We start from the raw sequence: 19,545 nt of genomic DNA, 5'->3' as shown, positions 1-19,545 counted from the left end.
ACATGAGCAGGATGTAAGGAAGTAGCTTGGCAACTATGCAGATATACCATGAAGGAAAAATAAGAAAAGGAAAATGCAAGCCTCAGGAAAAGCTCCTAGAGTGCAGGAAAATAAAACCCAAGGAACAGAAGCAGAGTCTTCAGGAATGCTTTCCTGGCCACCATATTTAAAATTACATCTCCCTGTGCCCGTACACACTCACCATGTACCAGCTGTTTATCTTGTTCATCATCTGCTTTCATTAGAATATATGCTGTGTGAGGGCAGAGATTTATGTTTCTTTTCTCCTCTTTTGTGTCTGTAACCTAGAAGGTCTGTCGCTGTCAAGAGGGTGCCATTTACATTATCATCTGAGGAAAGTGGTCTTCCCTTGCATACAACCCCAAATGAAAAGTGAATCATTGGCATGGAGGGAAAGATTGGAGATACTCTCAGTGAGGGGAAAAAGATGAAAAGATCAGAGATACGTTGGAGTAAAAAAAGTTCAGAAAGATTATTGATGTTCATAAAGTATAGAACCCAAAAGAGGTAATTAGAAATTCAGGGCAAGAGAAATGTTCTGAAATAATCGAACAGAATTTGCAGACCGAAGGTCACGCTAGACTCTTCCACCTGAAATGACAACAAAATCTATATAAGATACATGAATAATCCAGTATGATACCCTTTAGCAAAGTGAATGACAGTGGAATGCTGCATACAAAATCAGTTGGGGAATTTTGCAACTTAACTGCATTCCATAGAAAGCCAGAACACTTGGCTGGGCACGGTGACGCACGCTTGTAATCCCAGCACTTTGGGAGGCCAAGATGGATGGATCACCTGAGGTCAGGAGCTCGAGACCAGCCTGGCCAACATGGTGAAACCTCCTCTCTACTAAAAATACAAAAATTAGCTGGGCGTGGTGGTGGGCACCTGTAATCCCAGCTGGTCGGGAGGCTGAGGCAGGAGAATTGCTTGAACCTGGGAGGCGGAGGTTGCAGTGAGCCAAGATTGCGCCACTGCACGCCAGCCTGGGCGACAGAGCGAGACTCCATCTCAAAAAAAAGAAAAACGCAAGAACACTTGAAAATAAATGAAAACATCTTTCAACTCAGGGAGATAGTAAAATGAAAATAAAACATAAAAGGAATTGATGAAGATAAGAGGGATAGAGTCAGTAAAAAAAAGTAAGAGGTAAAGGAGTGAGGGAGTGCTCAAGAGAAGGCTTTTTTGTTTTTTGAGATGGAGTTTCGCTCTTGTCACCCAGGCTAGAGTGCAACGGCGTAATCTCCACTCATTGCTACCTCTGCCTCTTGGGTTCAAACAATTCTCCTGCCTCAGCCTCTGGAGTAGCTGGAATTACAGGCATGTGCCACCATGCCTGGCTAATTTTGTGTTTTAGTAGAAGCTTGGTTTTACCATGTTGGCCAGGCTGGGCTCGAACTCCTAACCTCAGGTGATCACCTACCTCGACCTCCCAAAATGCTGGGATTACGGGTGTGAGCCACCGTGCCCAGGTGAGAGACCGCTTTTTGTGTATCAATTAAGAAAGCTCTTGTGATACTTAAGATTCAGATATCTAGTTTTTTTGACAATATAGTGGAGGTCAGGAGCTAGGTAGGTAGGTATAGAGATTGTTAGAATAGTTTTGCAGGGCCATTTGGCAATACCTGCTGAAATAAATTATGTTTATATCCTTTGATGTGGCATTTTCAGTCTTTGGAATTTGCCCTATGGAAATGTCTACATAAGAGTGCAAGGGTAATAGGGATGCTAATAGCGTTCTTTTCTTCTTCTTCTTCTTCTTCTTTTTTTTTTTTCTTGAGATAGAGCCTCTGTCTGTCATCCAGGCTGGAGTCCACTGGTGTGATCTTGGCTCACTATAGCCTCGACCTCCCAGGCGCAAGCCATTCACCCACCTCAGCCTCCCAAGTAGCTGGGACTACAGGCATGTGCCACCATGCCCAGCTAATGTTTGTCTTTTTTGTAGAGCTAGGATTTCGCTATGTTGCCCAGGCTGGTTTTGAACTCCTGGGCTCAAGTGATCTCCCTGACATGGCCTCCCGAAGTGCTGGGATTACAGGCATGAGGCACTACGTCTGGTCTCCAGCATTCTTTTTAATATTGAAAATTGCTAATAATCTAAATTTACTTGTGTCATGGAATATTATATAGCTGTTAAAAAGGAAGAAGATCTGTGTGTATGCCATGAACTGCCAAAGCAAGTGGCAGTGCATTTCACATGTATTAAAAAGTAAAGTAAAAAATATAGTATAGATTATGTTTTAAATATTATATGTCTATTATGGATGTAATTTTTAAAAATGTGTATTCCTAGTGCATGTCTCAAGTGGTTTGGGGCAAGGCCTGAAGACCTGTTCTTTAAACAGATCTTTTCAGGAATTCTGATGCCAACTCTGGTTTGAGAATCATTGAAATACTGGATTGCCTTAAATAAAGTACCCTTTTTCTTTTCTCCAGGGCCTGGAAGTTTACACTCCAGGATTCTAGGACAAACACAGTAAGTTGCTAATGGCAATCACCTATAATTTTTTTTTTTTTTTTTTTTTGACAAGGTGTCACTCTTTCACCCAGGCTTGAGTGCAGTGGTGCTATCTCAGCTCACTGCAGCTTCTACCTCCCGGGCTGAAATGGTCCTCCCACCTCAGCCTCCCCTTCTCAGTAGCTGGGACTATAGGCCCATGCTGCCATGCCTAGCTTATTTAGAAAAATGTTTTTGTGGAGACGAGGTCTCACCATGTTACCCATGCTGGTATCAAACTCCTGGGCTCAAGTGATCCTCCCACTTTCGCCTCTCAAAGTACTGGGATTACAGGCGTGAGCCACCACACCTGGCCACCAGTAATGTTTTCACATGGTCTTAGGTAACAATTGGAGAATGGGGAAAATGGGTTTCTTGGCCATCCAGCCATGAATGGGCAGGTAGCACTGGGCAGGCGCCTTTCACCAACAGTGAGCAAGCTGAGTTCGTCAGACGTTTTTGGCAGGAAGCACCCTCCTCACACAAGCATGCTTGTTCCTGTGTTGCTTTCTAGAAACGTTTGTATTTCTCAAAGTTCTGCAGCACTTTGAATTCTGCCGTGGTTTGCAGTAAAGGCTTAGAAAGAACTGCAGGATCCTTGTCATGCATGGGAGCTCAGTCTTGTGAAACAAACACTTTTGTGACTTGTACTTGTCTCTCGTCTTGTTTCTGGCCTTAGGAGGTCACTGAGACAGAGAACCTCATTTGTAAGAGCTTGTAATGCCATCTTTATCTGTCAGGGATCAAGGGAGTGTTACTCTGGTCAGAGTTTTCATTCTTTAGATGGGATTTTCCCTTCCTTTATCTTTGTAAGAAAAGAAGAAGGTAGATCAAGCTTACAGAAGAATGTGTGCATGTGGGAGAAGAAAGTAAAAGGCTTAATATCCAAGCATCAGTGTTCTCTTCTTTTGTTAGCACAACACAACTTCATTCTAAGTTTACTCTACAGCCGCGGTTACCTTTTCTTCATGAAAATCCTTTTTTTGGGGTAAAATTAGTATTAACAATCCATATAGTTAAGGGCAAGCTCCACAAATGATTCTTTGTGTGAATTTTTTTTTTTTTTTTTTTTTTTGAGACAGTCCTGCTCTGTCGTCCAGGCTGGAGTGCAGTGGAGCGATCTTGGCTCACTGCAACCTTTGCCTCCCGGGTTCAAGCAGTTCTCCTTTCTCAGCCTCCTGAATAGCTGGGATTACAGGAGCGCGCCACCACGCCCAGCTAGTTTTTGTATTTTGAGTAGAGATGGGGTTTCACCATGTTGGTCAGGCTGGTCTTGAACTCCTGACCTCGTGATCTGCCCACCTTGGCCTCCCAAAATGCTGGGATTACAGGCGTGAGCCATTGCACCTGGCCACATTTTTTTTTTTTTTAAGAGCTAACATGTTTTTCTTTAAATTACATTGGGGAGTAATTTAATGAAGAATTTTGTTTTTTAAGTTAAAAAACAGACTGTGTATAGGACATATTTCTGATACGTTTTAGATTGTAGGGTTTTTATTTGTGAATAAAGGACTGTTGAGAGTGCTGTAACATCTTTATTTCTTTGGAGATAGAGTCTCGCCCTGTTCCCTGGGCTGGAGTGCAGTGACTCGATCTTGGCTCACTGCAGTCTAGAGCTCCCGGGCTCAAGTGATCCTTCAGATTTAGACCCTTGAGTAACTGGGGCCGTAAGCACCGTGCCCAGTTAATTTCTTGTTTTTTGTAGAGATGGGCTCTCCCTCTGTTGCCTAGGCTGGCCTTGGAACTCCTGGGCGCTAGCGATCTTCTCACTCAGCCTCCCAAAGTGTTGGGATTACAGATGTGAGCCATTGCACCTGGCCTGAAGTAACATCTTTTAAAAGGCATTGGGTAACGGTGGGGCCTCTGAGTGCCTTCCTGGCTGTGAGAGCTGTAATCCTGTTAGGGGTTGACTGAGGACCACGTCGCTCCTGCATTTAGAGGATACCAGAGTTAGGGCTGGGGGCCCCCACTGGACCGGGAAAGTTTTTCCTGTTTTGCAGAGAGCTATATATCTTTTTGTCTTTTAAAATTTTTAATTTGCTAAATAAAAGGGACAATGCACAGCATCATTGAGCACACAGGTGCTGGGAAGCTGTCCTGCCCTCACCCTCTCCTCTCTCCCGCAGGCGTATGTGGGCTCTGCAGTCATGACTGATGAGACATCCGTGGTTTCCTCGCCTCCACCATACACGGCCTATGCTGCACCGGCCCCTGAGGTAGGGAGAGCCCTGAGCCTTCAGGTGAGGGAAGCTTGGGGTCTCTGCTGCTGTCCTGCTTTGTTTTTTGAATGAAATTAGAAATGTACTCTAAACCTTTTCTTCTTTTAAAACAGATAATTTCTTAACAACTTTTGTTTTCATGAAATAAAGCAACTATTTTATGTAGTTCAGCACATTGTAATGTGCTGTATTAATGTGTAACAAGTTTTTAAGATAGACCTAAAAATGCATCATGTTAATGATAGTTGCTTTGGGTAATGAGATTTTGATGATCTGTAGTTTATATAGAATGAATTACTCGAATTCTCCTTATGGTCAGAAAAAAATGCTATATTTTGGGGAAAGTAACCCTTACAAAAATCATGTCAAATACTTTGGGATGTCCTCTTGTTGGGGTGTTTGGGGTACTGACTGAGCTGGTTTGTATGTAAGTCTATTGTGTGGAACACGCTGCTTTTTTTTTTTTTTTCTTTGAGACGGAGTTTTGCTCTTCTTGCCCAGGCTGGAGTGCAGTGGTACTGTCTCGGCTCACTGCAACCTCTGCCTCCCAGGTACAAGCGGTTCTCCTGCCTCAGCCTTCCGAGTAGCTGGGATTACAGGCGCTTGCCACCATGCCCGGCTGATTTTTTGTATTTTTAGTAGAGGTGGGGTTTCACCATGATGGCCAGGCTGCTCTCGATCTCCTGACCACAGGTGATCCACCTGCCTCTGCCTCTCAAAGTGCTGGGATTACAGGCGTGAGCCACGGTGCCTGGCTGGCACTTGTAAACTTTCTAAGCTCACTTACTCTAGTTCCTTTTTCTCTAGATTCTTTGGGGTATACTACATAGGCAGTCATGTCATCTACACATAGGAACAGTTTTCTTTGTAAACTGTATGCCTTCTGTTTCCTTACCTTGTCTTATTGCCTTGGTTAGACCTTTAAATATTGTGTTAAATAGCAGTAGTGAGAGAAGACATCCTTGCCTTGTTCCTGATTTTAGGGGGGATGTATTCAATGTTTTTCTTTTTTTTTTGAAACAGAGCCTCACTCTGTCGCCCAGGCTGGAGTGCAGTGGCATGATCTCGGCTTACTGCAAGCTCCACCTCCCGGGTTCACGCCATTCTCCTGCCTCAGCCTCCCGAGTAACTGGGACTACAGGCACCTGCCACCACGCCCGTCTAAATTTTTTTTTTTTTTTTGGCATTTTTAGTAGAGATGGGATTTCACCATGTTAGCCAGGGTGGTCTCTATCTCCTGACCTCGTGATCCACCCACCTCTGCCTCCCAAAGTTTTGGGATTATAGGCGTGAGCCACTGCATCCGGCCAATGTACTCGGTTTTAAGTATGCATTCATTTAGTATTAATGTACTGTTTAATTCAGTATTTAATTAGTATTGAATTTAGTTTTACATATGCATTTATTTAGTATTTAATGCATTCATTAAGTATGCTGTTAGCTGGAGGTTTTTTATATTTATTCTTTATCAGGTTTAGGAATTCCCTTTTTCTAGTTTCCAGGAGTGTTTATCGTGACCGGGTGTCAGTTGCCTTCCTGCCTGCCTGCCTGCCTGCCTTCCTTCCTTCCTTCCTTCCTGCCTGCCTTCCTGCCTGCCTTCCTGCCTTCCTTCCTTCCTCCTTCCCCTCCCCTCCCCTTTCTTCCCCTCCCCTTCCCTCCCTTCCCCTCCCCTTCCCTTCCCTCCCTTCCCCCACCCAGAGATGGAGACTCTCTCTTGCCCAGGATGGAGTGCAATGGCACTATCATTAGCTCACTTCAGCCTGGAATTCCCTGGGCTGAGGCAATCATCCTGCCTCAGCCTCCTGAGCTACCATGGCTGCAAAAAAAAAATCTTTTTTTTTGGTAGAGACAGAGTCTTGCTCTGTTGCCCAGGGTAGTCTTAAACTCCTGGCCTCGAGTGATCCTCCTGCTTCGGCCTCCGAAAGTGATTTTGTTAAATACTTTTTCTACAGTAATTAATATGATTGTGAGGTTTTGTTTTTCTTTTTAGCCTGCTAATATGGTAGATTATAGTGTTTGGCTTTCACATACTGAACCAGCCTTGCATGCCCTGGAATAAAGCCTACTTGGTCATGGTGTGTGATTCTTTTTATTTATTGCTGAATTCAATTTGCTAATATTTGTTAAGGATTTTTGCCTCTATCTATATTTATGAAGGATATTGGTCTATAGTTTTCTGTCTTTGTGCTTTGTCTTATTTTATCAAGGCAATAGTGACCTTATAGAATAAATCAGAAAGTGTTTTCTGCTCTTTTCTGGGAGAAATTGTGTAGAATTGGCGTTAATTCTTCTTTCAAATTTGGTAGAAATCTCCAGTGAAACTATCAGGTCCTAGAGATTTCTTTTTTGGGAGATTTTGAGTGACAACATCTGTTTTCTTTTTCCTTTTTTTTTTTTTTTTTTTTGAGGCAGAGTCTCACTCTGTCGCCCAGGCTGGAGTGCAGTGGTGCGATCTTGGCTCACTGCAAGCTCCACCTCCTGGGTTCACACCATTCTCCTGCCTCAGCCTCCCGAGTAGCTGGGACTACAGGTGCCGCCACCATGCCCGGTGAATTTTTTGTATTTTTTAGTAGAGGTGGGGTTTCACCGTGTTAGCCAGGATGGTCTTGATCTCCTGACCTCGTGATCCACCCGCCTCAGCCTCCCAAAGTGCTGGGATTACAGGCGTGAGCTACCGCGCCCAGCCTCTTTTTCCTTTGTTTGGCTTAACCAACACACATCTATTTGTCCCAGTTCTGGAGGCTGAAGGCCCAAGATCAAGGTGCTGGCAGTGTTGGTTCTCCCGAGGCCCCTCCTGGGCTTGCACATGGCCTCCTCCTCCCTGTATCCTCATATGACCTTTCCCTCCAGGCCTACTGCAGATGCAGCTTTCTTAATAGTGACTGGTCTACTCATATTCTCTAGTTTGCACAGAGTAGGTTTTGATAGTTTGTAGTGTTTGTGGAATTATTCCTTTTCTTGTAAGTTGTCTGATTTATGTGTGTAGAGTCCTTTATAGTGTTTTCTTATTATCCTTGTGATGTCTGCAGAGTCTATAGTAAAAATCCTCCAGTTCATTCTTTCCTGATACTGGTAATTTGTCTTTGCTCTTTTTGACAGTTTACTAAAGGTTTTATTAATTTTATAAATAGTTTCAAAGAAATAGCTTTTCGTTTTATTCACTTTTTCTGTTTTTCAATTTCATTGATTGTACTCTTTTATTTCCTTCCTTCTGCTTGCTCTGTGGTCTTTGGTTTTCAAAAGTTTGACTGTACTGTGTATTTGTATGGATTTCTTTGGGATTATCCTGTTGGGTATTCATTCAGCTTCTTGAATATATGGCTTGGGTTTTTGCTAACTTGGGAAAATTTTAAACCATTATTCTTTTTTTTTTTTTGAGACGGAGTCTCACTCTGTTGCCCAGGCTGGAGTGCAGTGGCGTGATCTCGGTTCACTGCAAGCTCCGCCTCCCGGGTTCACGCTATTCTCCTGCCTCAGCCTCCGGATTAGCTGGGACTACAAGTGCCCACCACCACGCCCGGCTAATTTTTTTTGTGTTTTAGTAGAGACGGGGTTTCACTGTGTTAGCCAGGATGGTCTGGATCTCCTGACCTCATGATCCGCCCGTCTCGGCCTGCCAAAGTGCTGGGATTACAGGTGTGAGCCACCACGCCCGGCCTTAAACCATTATTCTTGAGTGCTTTTCCAACCTCAGCCTCCTTCTACTCCCTTTGGCACTCTTCTACTCCCTTTGGCACTCTGATGACATCCCTTTTAGTCTGATGTGTCCCAGAGATGCTCTTTTCTTTTCTTTTTTTTTTATTTCAATCTATTTCTCCTCTGTTGTGTTCTGATTGGGTAATTTCTACCCTTTATATTCATGTTTATGGATTCCTTCCTTTTGTCATCTCCATTATGTTTTTGGGCTCATTCGTTGAATTATTTAAATTGGTTATTGTATTAGTTCTGAAATTTTTATTTGGTTATTCTTTATATGTTGATATATAAAAAATTGAATGTATATCTCTACTTTTTACTGAGATTTTTCTGTTTTATGGTAGATATTTTATATTTTTTATTTATTTCAAGTACTTTCATAATTGCTTGTTGAAAAGTTTTTATGATAGCTGCTTTAAAAATCTTTCCCAATAATTCCAACATCTTTGCCATCTTTGTGTTTGTGTTTTTTGTTGTCTTTTCTCATTTAGTTGAGATCTTCCTGGTTCTTGGTGTGATGAATGGCTTTTGATCAAAAGCTGGACATTTTAAGTACTGTAAGACTCCGAATGTTATTTAAATCTCATGCTTTAGCAGACCTGCTTCTCGGGGGCTGCTTTATTGCTGCCAGGTAGAGGTGGAGGTCCAGGCTCGCCTTGAGCCTCAGTTGACACCCATGGGCCAGGTTTCTTGTCGCTGTGGAGGGAGTTGTGAATTTAGGTTCTCACTAGATCTGCACTGAGACCACCTGTCTGAGAAGAGGAGAGGCTCTTTATTACTGCTTTCCCCAGAGCCTCTGCTGATACCATGGTTGCCACTGAGACGTCCTGAAAGGACTCACTCTCCACTTGGTGTCTGCTGACCCCATCTCAGTGGAATAGGGAGGGCACCTTGTTTCTGCCGGGTGGGAGTGGGGTTCTGGCTCCCCACATGGTCTCTGTGGACACCACCCAGCAGGATGGGGGCGTTTTGTTTCCATCTGGCAGGGAAGAAATTCTCAGCCCCCTACTCAGTCTTACTCGACGGTGTTCTGAGGACCCGTGGTGCCTTGCTGTATACAGCCTGCTGAGCACGGAAATTCAGGCTCTTCACGCTTGGCCTTTGCTGGTGTGAGGCTGAAGGTTTTTCTGTGGTGGTTCCCTGGAGTAGAGAGGTTCTTGTCTAAAAACGTTCTGTCCTGCTAGGTTGCTCCTTTCCTTCTTAGATTCTTTGTTAAAGAGAGCAGCTCTTCTCAGGGTCTTTTTGGTCTGCACTGATTGGCACTTCCAGCTTGCCACCTTCCCCATTACCCAGTGTGGGATGTGTGAAGCAAAAAGGAAACCCAGGTCCTCCCTTAGGTGCTAAAGTTCCTCGCCCGTCTGTCTTCTCCTCACTCTTCAGTGTTCTTGTGTTTGCTTTGTATATAATGTCCAGAGATTGTAGTTGTACTTAGCAGGAGGAATACAGGAAAGAATGTCTACTCCATCTTCTAGAAGTGGGAGTCTTGTCTCCTGCTTTTGTAAGATAACAGGTTTAGATCTACACACACATTTGCCTGGCTACACCTCTGTTCTCCCTGTATCAGAGCACTTGTCACAGAATGACAGTGATTGTGCAAGTATGTCTGATCTCCTCTCACCTGTGAGTATGCCAGGAAGGCCAGTTTTTGATTTCAGTATTTCTCAGCACATAGTGGTCATTCACTGCCGGTTGAGGTGGGTCCGCTGCCCATTTCTAGCCATGTCTTTTCATAGGTGTGTGCAGCCCGAAAACCATCGGTCACCTGCCCAGGTACCACACCTCAGGACACCCTCATCTTCCATATTGTGCCTGGAATTGCTGAACTTGGGCCAGAGAGGGTTCTGCTTCTAGGCTGGCTTTGCCTGGAGGATAGTGGTTTTGGTGAATCTCCTTGTCACCTGGTCCAACCTTATCATTTGACAGATGGGCAAAGGAAGGCCTAGGTAGGTGACTTACTGAAGGTCAGGTTAACAGCACAACTGAATTGAAATCCAAATCTCATGCAAGTCCAGTTCTCTTCTTTTGTTGTGTTTTTCTGCCTTCTTCATTCTGTAGCCTGAAAGTGGGCTCCAATTGTAGTTTTTGTTTGTTTTTTAGTAATTTTAAAACAGGGGGCATAACCACACTGTTTCATGTTTTGTTTTGTGTTTTTAATTGACTGTTAAATTTTATTGATTGCAACCTGGAGACCACAATTTTAATACATTACTAGAAGTTTCACAGTTGTGTTTCTAATGGGCCTGTTTCTTTTCAGCAGGCGTACGGCTATGGGCCATACAGTGGTGCGTACCCGCCAGGAACTCAAGTTGTCTATGCTGCGAATGGGCAGGCGTATGCCGTGCCCTACCAGTACCCCTATGCAGGTAACTCAAGCCAGCCTTTCATTCCTCATTTCTGTCCATTTGCTGAGTAGACCAGACAGACCTGTAAACATTTTTATTTTTCAGTTTAAGGTTAAGTGAGCTATATTTTCTGGTTATAGACCACAAATCACTGTGTTACTATGCTTTAAAAAAGCCTTTGGTAGTTCCATACTGCTCTGCAAAGCTAGAGTAGGCTTGATTTTTAGAACTTTGCTAATTGTGTCCGGATTATTTCTCAGAGAATTCCGTACTTATTGGGATTCACTTACATTGAGAAGCAGCCAGAGTAAGAGGCCCGTTTTAAGGGATGAGAGGGACCTTTCAGCTGTTCTTCTGGTGAGGTCCTCGGAAAGTTATCACTACTGAGGTGATGTTCTGTTTCACAGTGGAGTAGAGGCCTGGAAAGGGCTTGTATTTATTCTAGGCTTGGAGTCTGTTCTTTCCATTCTTCACCTTACGGGAAACACATAGCAGGCGTGAGTAGCTGGTGTAGGGGTATCATGTCGGGTCTCCTGGGCAAGGCGGCTGGCAGGGTGGAGGTGTGGCACAGTGCTGGCCACTGCTGGGGCTGCAGTGAGGGTGGGGAGGGCAGAACTGTGGCCGATGGCCCCTGTGAAGTCAGGCTGGTCAGACACAGTGGGCACAGCACCATAATGCAGGATGCACGGGTGGGTGGGCTGGAGCCAGAGGCTGAGCTCAGGAGAGACAGGAATGTGGGGGTTTGCAGGAGGAGGAGTAGTCCCGGGCTGTGAGCAAAACTAGCATGGTGTCTTAGTGCAGAGGCAGTGGGAGGTGAGCTGGTACCAGAAGGGTGGGTCACTGGTAGTGGTGCCCAGAGAAGTCAAGGAGGCCTCTGGTTACAATCCTAGATCTAGGTGTCCTTGTCGTTGTTGGTGGTTGCTTTGGCTTTTGATGCATTTAGCACTTAAAATGGGTTCTGGAGTGGAAATAGAGAAATTTCATACTCCTCTCTTTTGGTAATCTGAGGCACATTCACTCAACTAGCATGGACTTTGGAGGATCCTGCTTTGCTTGACCTTTTTTCATGTCAAGTTGAAAACCCATTAAAATAATAAGGAATTATGACAGATTAAATATTTGTCCATTGTCTTGTGAGCCTAGCACAAATACTTTTGTTTGAATTACAGTAAGTCCTCACTTAACATCAACAGTAGATTCTTGGAACCTCTGAGTTTCAGTGAAACAACATGTAATGAAACTGATTTTACCACAGATTAATTGGTATAAACAAGAGTTAAGTTTCTGTGGATTATTTTTGGTCACGAAAACATCACCACTTCTAATATTAACCATTGAAATTAATGTGAGGTATACATACATGTAAGATTAATAAAGACAAGATAATTATTTACCCAGTTATTTCACTTCATGGCCATGGGTGGCTGGACCCTCTTCCAGCAACTCAAGGCTCAGGGTGGGAATGCACCATGGATAGGATCCTATCTCATTGCAGGGCACACTCACCCACACCCCCTCTCACTCCGACTGGGACAGTTTAGACATGCTGATTCACCTAAGGGACACATCTTTGGGATGGGAAGGAACTGAACTATCCCAAGAAAACCCATGCAAACATGGAAAAAACCTTCACACTCTACACAGGCGGTGCCCCAGAGGGGAATAAATTCTTTTCTTCTTATTCATGTTATAATGAAACTACATTAAATGAAACAGTGTTATTTGAGGACCTCCTGTACTTCCTCCGTATAAAATATTTTCTCCTTATAATTATGCATTTGTATTTCTAGTCTTGTTTTTAAATTATATGTATTGAATCCCAAGTGCTATGTAATACCCATAAGTATTTTTAGTAATTGTCTATTATCATATTGGTTGATGTATTACTAAACCTTCCAGTATTGGCTGTTTTTTTCCTCTCTCTTTTTTTTTCCTTTTTTTTGCTGTTGTAGGTACTTCTTTGAACATCTTTAATCATTTTCCTTTTTGTTCTTATTGAATATGCATTAGAATATATATATATATTTTTTTTTTGAGATGGAGTTTCATTCTTGTTGCCCAGACTGGAGTGCAATGGCATGATCTCGGCTCACTACAACCTCTGCCTCCTGGGTTCAAGTGATTCTCCTGCCTCAGCCTCCCAAGTAGCTGGAATCACAGGCATGTGCCACCATACCCGGCTAATTTTGTATTTTTAGTAGAGATGGTTTCACCATGTTGACCAGTCTGGTCTCAAACTCATGACCTCAGGTGATCCATCCGCCTTGGCCTCCCAAAGTGCTGGTATTACAGGTGTGAGCCACCCTGTCCAGCTTAGAATATAGTTCCTTTTTTTTCCCCCCCAACTCGAATATATCTCTGTATGCAGACAGGCCCCAACTCAGGATGGTTTGACTTAATGATTTTTTGACTTTACGGTGGTACAAAAACAATGTACATTTAGTAGAAACCGTACTTCAGGTACTCCTACCCCCATTCTGTTTTTCAGTCTTGGTGTAGTACTCATTCAGTTACATGAGATCTTCGACACTTGATTGTAGTAGACTTTGTGTTAGTTGATTTTCCCAGCTACAGACTAATGTTAGTGCTCTGAGCGGTGGAAGGTAGGCCGTGTTAAGGTATGATGTTCAGTAGATTAGGCATATTAAATGCATTTTGGCTATGATGTTTCAACTTACGATGAGTTTATTGGGAGGTAACCCCATTGTAAGTTGAGGAGCATCTCTATTAATATGTCAGAAGGCAGACATTTTTGAGAGTTCTTTTGGATATGATTTAAAAAATAAACGCTTTCAAACATAAAAAATAGGGATGATGGTATAATGAACTATCATATGTCCATCACTGGCTTCAACAGTTACCGCATCATGTCTAAATCTTTTATCTCTATCTCAGTATCTCAGCCTCCTTTCTCTACCTCTGGATTAGTTTAAGGGACATCCCAGATTTTTAATCATTTCAACTCTTAATATTACATTAAATCTGGATAGCATTTTACCAAGTTGATCCCAAAATGGTTTACCAACTTATAATGCTACTTGCAGTTACTGATGCCGTGGTTTATCTGTAATCCCATAAAGATTGCTTGTTGTGCTCTGAAAGTTTTGATAGCTTCAGTAGGTCTGAAGTGGAATCATTGAGTTGCTTTAGTTTATATCCCCTTTTATGAATCATTTTCCTTTTGCACATTTTTCTGTTGGGATCCCATGGGGTGGTGAGTTTTAAGCCTCAGCCTTGCCACATGAGAGCCAGCCTCTTTCTCAGCTTCCAGCCCACAGAATAGGGCAGTTGCCGCTGTTTTCTTACTGTACAGAGAGCCCAGATATTGCGGACGGAGTTGTTTAGGGCACTTCCGGAAATGAGTCCATCCTTGCCCTTAGCTCTCGTCAGCAGAGTAGAAGTAGCGCTCTCACAGGCAGTACTCGGAATGCTTGCCGCATAAGGGGCTGGATCAGTGGGCACTATGCAGCCTGCCTCAGGGTGGTGACCAGGCAGCCCCCAGACCTGCTTGCTCTGGAAGGGTCAGGTGGGTTTGTGGTTGATACACAGCAGCTTGTGCTGACAACCAGATGGGTGCTTTGCCACCTCCATGCCATCCTGTCTGCCAGGGTCTCAGAGCCTAGAGCTAGTCCACAAGAACCCTCCTAGTCACACACAGAGCTGGTTAAGGCTTTCTGTTGAGTGTGATTGGGACCAGTGGTTGGTCAGCCAATTGAGAAAGTACAGAGTACTGTAGATGTTCTGTAAACATTGTGCTGTGATTTCACCCACTAGTGGGTGCTCGTTCGGCTCTCTCATAATGTGGGATTAAGGTGTTTGCTTTGAGTTGGCTCCTTTGGTTGGAGTCTTCTATTTCTGTCTTGTAGAGACCATCCTCATGACACGTCATTGCACTGCAGTTTCCAGGGGTAAGTCCAAGAGCAGACTTCTAGATTTTGAGACTATAGTGCTCCCATCCTCCCATCTTTTATAGTTTTCTCAATTCCCTGATTTGATGGTAATTTGTAAAAGTACCTTCCTTTATTTAGTTTTCCTGTAGTATCTTAGTTGCCATAGAAACTGTGTCTGCCTTTTCCTCATTCACATTTTGACCATTTATGTAGTATTAGTTAAATTAGGCAATTAAAATAGTGTGACGTGGAAGCATCCACAGCTGACTCTGGCAAGGACTGAGTTCAGTGCAGGAGCAGAGCTCAGCAGGAGCCACAGGAGAGTGGCCTGGTCCTGCAGCCAGCGGACCTCAGCATGACCTGCAGGGGCAGGAGAATGCAGATTTTCCAGGAGAGCTTTTCATTAGGTCAGCTCACAGGTTCCATCGTGTTCCATTTGGCTAGTTGGAGTTAACATTACTGAACGTTTTAAAATGTCAGGGCTGTGAAAGTAAATGCCGTAATTCCCTAGTTTTGAAATTTAAACATTGCAAAAATAATCACTTGCTTCCAATACTGTTACCTGTACGAGGTCAGCCCTTAGATTTACGGTGGTTTCATTGTACTACTCTGTGCCTTTTGATTTTTGTCATTCATCATCCTCTGTTGTATTTGAGGCATTAGTGGGTATAAATGCATACTCTAGCCAGAGTGCCTGGGTTTGTGTGCCCTTACTGTCCTTCACCATTGTGTGCCTCGGTTTGCCCATCTGCAGAATAGGGATAAGAGCACACTCAGTTGAGTAAGAGCATTTCAGTGTACGTAGTGCTGCAAGTGGTTGGAAATGTTCACCTTTGTTATCACTGAGGGTTTCACTTCTGCTCTTCATCCACATGTGCACATCACTAGTGAGTAATTTGTTTTTTTTCTTTTTTTTGGCGGGGGGACAGAGTCTCACTCTGTTGCCCAGACCCTGGATTGCAGTGGCAGGATCTCAGCTCACTGCAGCCCCCGCCTCCCAGGTTCAAGCAATTCTCATGCCTCAGCGTGGGATTACAGGCATGCGCCACTACCCCTGGCTAATTTTTTTTTTTTTTTTTTTTGGTAAATTTTGAAGAGACAGTGTTTCACCGTGTTGGCCAGGCTGGTCTAAAACTTCTGGCCTCAAGTGATCCACCCGCCTCAGCCTCCCAAAGTGCTGGTATTACAGGTGCCAGCCATCAAGCCTGGCCAGCCAGCCTTTGAACCATTAAAGGAATAGAGGATCAAGGAGGAAAGTTAACCCTATTAATACATGAGCAGTTTGAAAGCTACTTAGCTACTAGGCATTGTAGCTGTGAAGCATGGAAGAGAGCAAACAATACATTTCCAGTTGTAAATTTTCGTCTTGCAAATTAAATATTAAATTTGTCTGTGGTTTGTTTTTTTGAAGTTTTCACCTCTTAACATAAATATTTTTTCTCCGTAAAGACGTAGTAAAAAAGAGTAGGCTGGGCCGGGTACGGTGATTCACGCCTGTAATCCCAGCACTTTGGGAGGCCGAGGCAGGCAGATCACAAGGTCAGGAGATTGAGACCATCCGGGCTAACACTGTGAAACCCCGTCTCTACTAAAAATACAAAACATTAGCCGGGCGTGGTGACAGGCGCCTGTAGTCCCAGCTACTCGGGAGGCTGAGGCAAGAGAATGGCGTGAACCAGGGAGGCGGAGCTTGCAGTGAGCCGAGATTGAGCCACTGCACTCCAGCCTGGGCGACAGAGTGAGACTCTGTCTCAAAAAACAAAAAAAAAAAAAAAAAAAGAAGAGTAGACCGGGCGCTGTGGCTCACACCTGTAATCTCAGCACTTGGGGAGGCCAAGGTGGGTGGATCACTTGAGATCAGGAGTTTGAGACCATCCTGGCCAACATGGTGAAACCCTGTCTCCACTAAAAATACAAAAATTAGCTGAGCATGGTGGCAGGCGCCTGTAGTCCCAGTTACTCAGGAAGCTGAGGTGGGAGAATAGCTTGAACCCAGGAAGTGGAGGTTGCAGTTAGCTGAGATCACGCCACTGCATTCCAGCCTGGGCACAGAGCAAGACTCCATCTCAAAAAAAAAAAAAGCAAGTTATATGTGCAGATTTAAGGTTTAATTTAAAAATTGGTTTGCATGCATACTAAGAAGCTAATTTGCTTTAAGTGAGCATTTCCTTTTTGGGCTTTTGTTGGGCACTGTGTGTCTCCCGTGTTCCCCATTTGTCTGCCACCCAGTAAGTGTCGTGTGTAGGGCTGAAGTAGAAATCAAAGGCTGGAATTTGAAGGCTTCTTTAGAGTTCTGCTCTTTGCGGATTAGGGACCTTGGCCCTTAGTGAGCTGAGGATCTTGGTTTCCTCCCAGTGCGGTTTCAGGGATGTGGGCCACACGATGTGCCTGCTGTGGAGGAGGGTTGGGGCGCCAGTGTGACAGGAGACAGCAGATCCCTTTTGTGAAAGGAGAACTGGCACTTCACGTGATGTTAAACTTCACAAACTGCTGCTTAGAGATCTGCTACTTTCCTTCTTTTTTAGGACTTTATGGACAGCAGCCTGCTAACCAAGTCATCATTCGAGAGCGGTATCGAGACAACGACAGTGACCTGGCACTGGGCATGCTGGCAGGAGCAGCCACGGGCATGGCCTTAGGGTCTCTATTTTGGGTCTTCTAGGGGCCTCAAGGTCTTGATGTGCATAGCTTCTGATAACCCTGTGTGCAATAATATGATTTGCAGGGCATTTCTGTTTGTGGCAAATGTTTTTAATAATAGTTTTAATCGTTCCTTTGAAAGTAGTGATGTCATAATTGTAACTAATCCACGTAAGTACCACAGAGAAAGGTTTGAACTGTGCTGTTGTGTTCCAACGCTGGCTCTCCGGGGCAGTGGTTCTCCGGGGCACTGGCTCATTCCAAGACTGTCCTTGTGCACCTCTCGGAACACCTTATTTGAGCATACCTGTTTTGAAAGGCATTTTCTTTTTAGAGTTAGGTGTAGTGCTTAAGGGTTAATTTATTTTCACATTATGCCAGTAATATAGTGTTGTATGCCTAATGAGTGATTGTGGCAAGAAAAGCTATAGCTTTCCATTTAACTTTTTCAAACCACAGACCAGAACTGGTTGCTTGTTACTTTAGGAGTTGTGGGTTGGTAAGCTCCCAGGTACTTCCCGGGGCCATGGTGTGAGAGCCCCTGTCCTGCCCTCTGGGGCTCCACGGGCCCCCGGCAAGGCCTACGGCTCAGGATGACGGGGCACAGCCCGCCTTTGAGAAATGATGCTTCAGAAGTCTGCCTGACTCTAGCTGCTGCTTCTCACCTTATTCTTGTATGGTTTTGGTAGCCATACTTGGAGAACGTTTCCCGCATTAGGAATTGATTTGAGCCTGCAAGTTTGAGGGCTTTATCCTTTAAAACTTGGAGAAGCCAGAACAATAACAAACAAGTGTGTGGAGGCAGATTTGCTTTATTCCAAGAGAGCTGTTTGAGTGTGTGTCTGCCCAAGCCTCCCGATAGCCTGTTTTTCTACTTGCTGAGGGAGTAATGTTAAAGGAACAGCGAGGGAGTGGAAGGAGAGCCTCAGTGAGGGCGTTCCCATTTCACACCTTCGCGGGGTTGCGCTGTGCGGGAGATGCTCTCTCATCTCTCTGAAGGCCCGTCCTGTGCAGAAGTGGGGCCCTGTGGCGTTCCCATTTCACGCCTTGGCGGGGTTGCACTGTGCGGGAGATGCTCTCTCATCTCTCTGAAGGCCCGTCCTGTGCAGAAGTGGGGCCCTGTGGCGTTCCCATTTCACGCCTTGGCGGGGTTGCACTGTGCGGGAGATGCTCTCTCATCTCTCTGAAGGCCCGTCCTGTGCAGAAGTGGGGCCCTGTGGCTGCTCACTGAGCACCAGGGCCGACCGTAGCTGAGCAGACTTGGGTTATGGATGGAAAAGGGGGCCCAGGGACCCTCAGGACACAGGGACCGGCTCAAGGTACCACTCAGCCTGGCCAGGATCCCCAGCCTTGCTTTTGTTCTTCATCTCTTTGTGATAGAGAAGCTTAGAACATTGAATTTTGAGCCCCAAAATGTGTGAGTCTTTGGAAAAACTATTCCAGCCTTTCTGTCAAATGCTCTTATTTTCAATATTATGAAGTATGTATTTGAAATATTCACATTTCTGTTATTTCTTGTTTTTAAGCTCTGAATTATTCCAGTTTTCTGTCCTGCATGCTTTCAACAGTGTGCTTTTACAGAGGCAGTTTAGCACAGTGAATGTCCCTGCCCCACACTCCATATGGTCCTGTTGTCCTGAAAATACACTCCAGGTAGCACAGACTTGTTATTTTGCCTGGCTGGTTACACACGTACTGTCTTGCTTTGCTGCTCAGCCACCTCCCTCTGAGGCTAACTTAGGCCAACCTACCTGGGACTCCATCTGAAGTCAGACGCCAGAGAAACTGAGTGGTGACCACGGGTCTGCTTTTCTCCCTGATCTTAGGGGACTTGTTGACATGGGAGTATCTGTTCCCACATGGAAGGATGTGTGTTTATCTCTCATCTCTGAATAGATGTAATGTATGACAAGTCTAGTGTCCATGGTTTAAAATGTTGCTTTGAGGATTCTCCATCCTGTATAAGAAGAATGACTTTCTTCAGATTATAATCATTATTAAAGCTGTATGTACACTTTACTTAAAAACTATTAACAGTTTTTCATGTTGCACTGGTAATTTTGAACTTGGAATTACTGGGTGAGAATTCCAGAAACCACAGAGTATTGATTTTTGCTGCCAAAATGCTATTGAGGCAGATGTCCCTGTGCTCCCTTGGCTGCTTCTGGCCGAAGGGGAGAGGTGTGGACTGAAGCTTGGGCACTTATGTGTATCCCCTCCCCAGTCCCCATCCC

General features: G+C 44.4%; 1 protein-coding gene across 20 annotated transcripts in view; it reads left to right on the top strand.

Annotated features, from left to right (window-relative positions):
- PLEKHB2 (pleckstrin homology domain containing B2) overlaps nucleotides 1-17,452 on the top strand; it is a 45,771-nt gene extending 28,319 nt beyond the window's left edge. For 4 of the 20 annotated variants that reach the window (XM_033231931.1, XM_033231941.1, XM_033231924.1 and 1 more), the window contains 5 exons: nucleotides 2,464-2,503; nucleotides 4,651-4,764; nucleotides 10,694-10,802; nucleotides 14,648-14,689; nucleotides 17,197-17,452. In XM_033231931.1, coding sequence (XP_033087822.1) covers nucleotides 2,464-2,503; nucleotides 4,651-4,764; nucleotides 10,694-10,802; nucleotides 14,648-14,689; nucleotides 17,197-17,333 — 442 coding nt within the window. In that variant the 3' untranslated portion in view covers nucleotides 17,334-17,452. The remainder of the gene's footprint in view (nucleotides 1-2,463; nucleotides 2,504-4,650; nucleotides 4,765-10,693; nucleotides 10,803-14,647; nucleotides 14,690-17,196) is intronic. The other 16 variants (XM_033231940.1, XM_033231943.1, XM_033231934.1 and 13 more) reach the window with 7 other exon arrangements.
- The last annotated feature ends 2,093 nt before the right edge of the window (nucleotides 17,453-19,545 follow it).

Source organism: Trachypithecus francoisi, unplaced genomic scaffold (assembly GCF_009764315.1).
Source record: "Trachypithecus francoisi isolate TF-2019V2 unplaced genomic scaffold, Tfra_2.0 Lachesis_group13, whole genome shotgun sequence".
NCBI classification, from domain to species: Eukaryota; Metazoa; Chordata; class Mammalia; order Primates; family Cercopithecidae; genus Trachypithecus; species Trachypithecus francoisi.
Note: the sequence above shows the minus strand (reverse complement) of the source record. Positions and strands in the feature narration are given on the sequence as shown.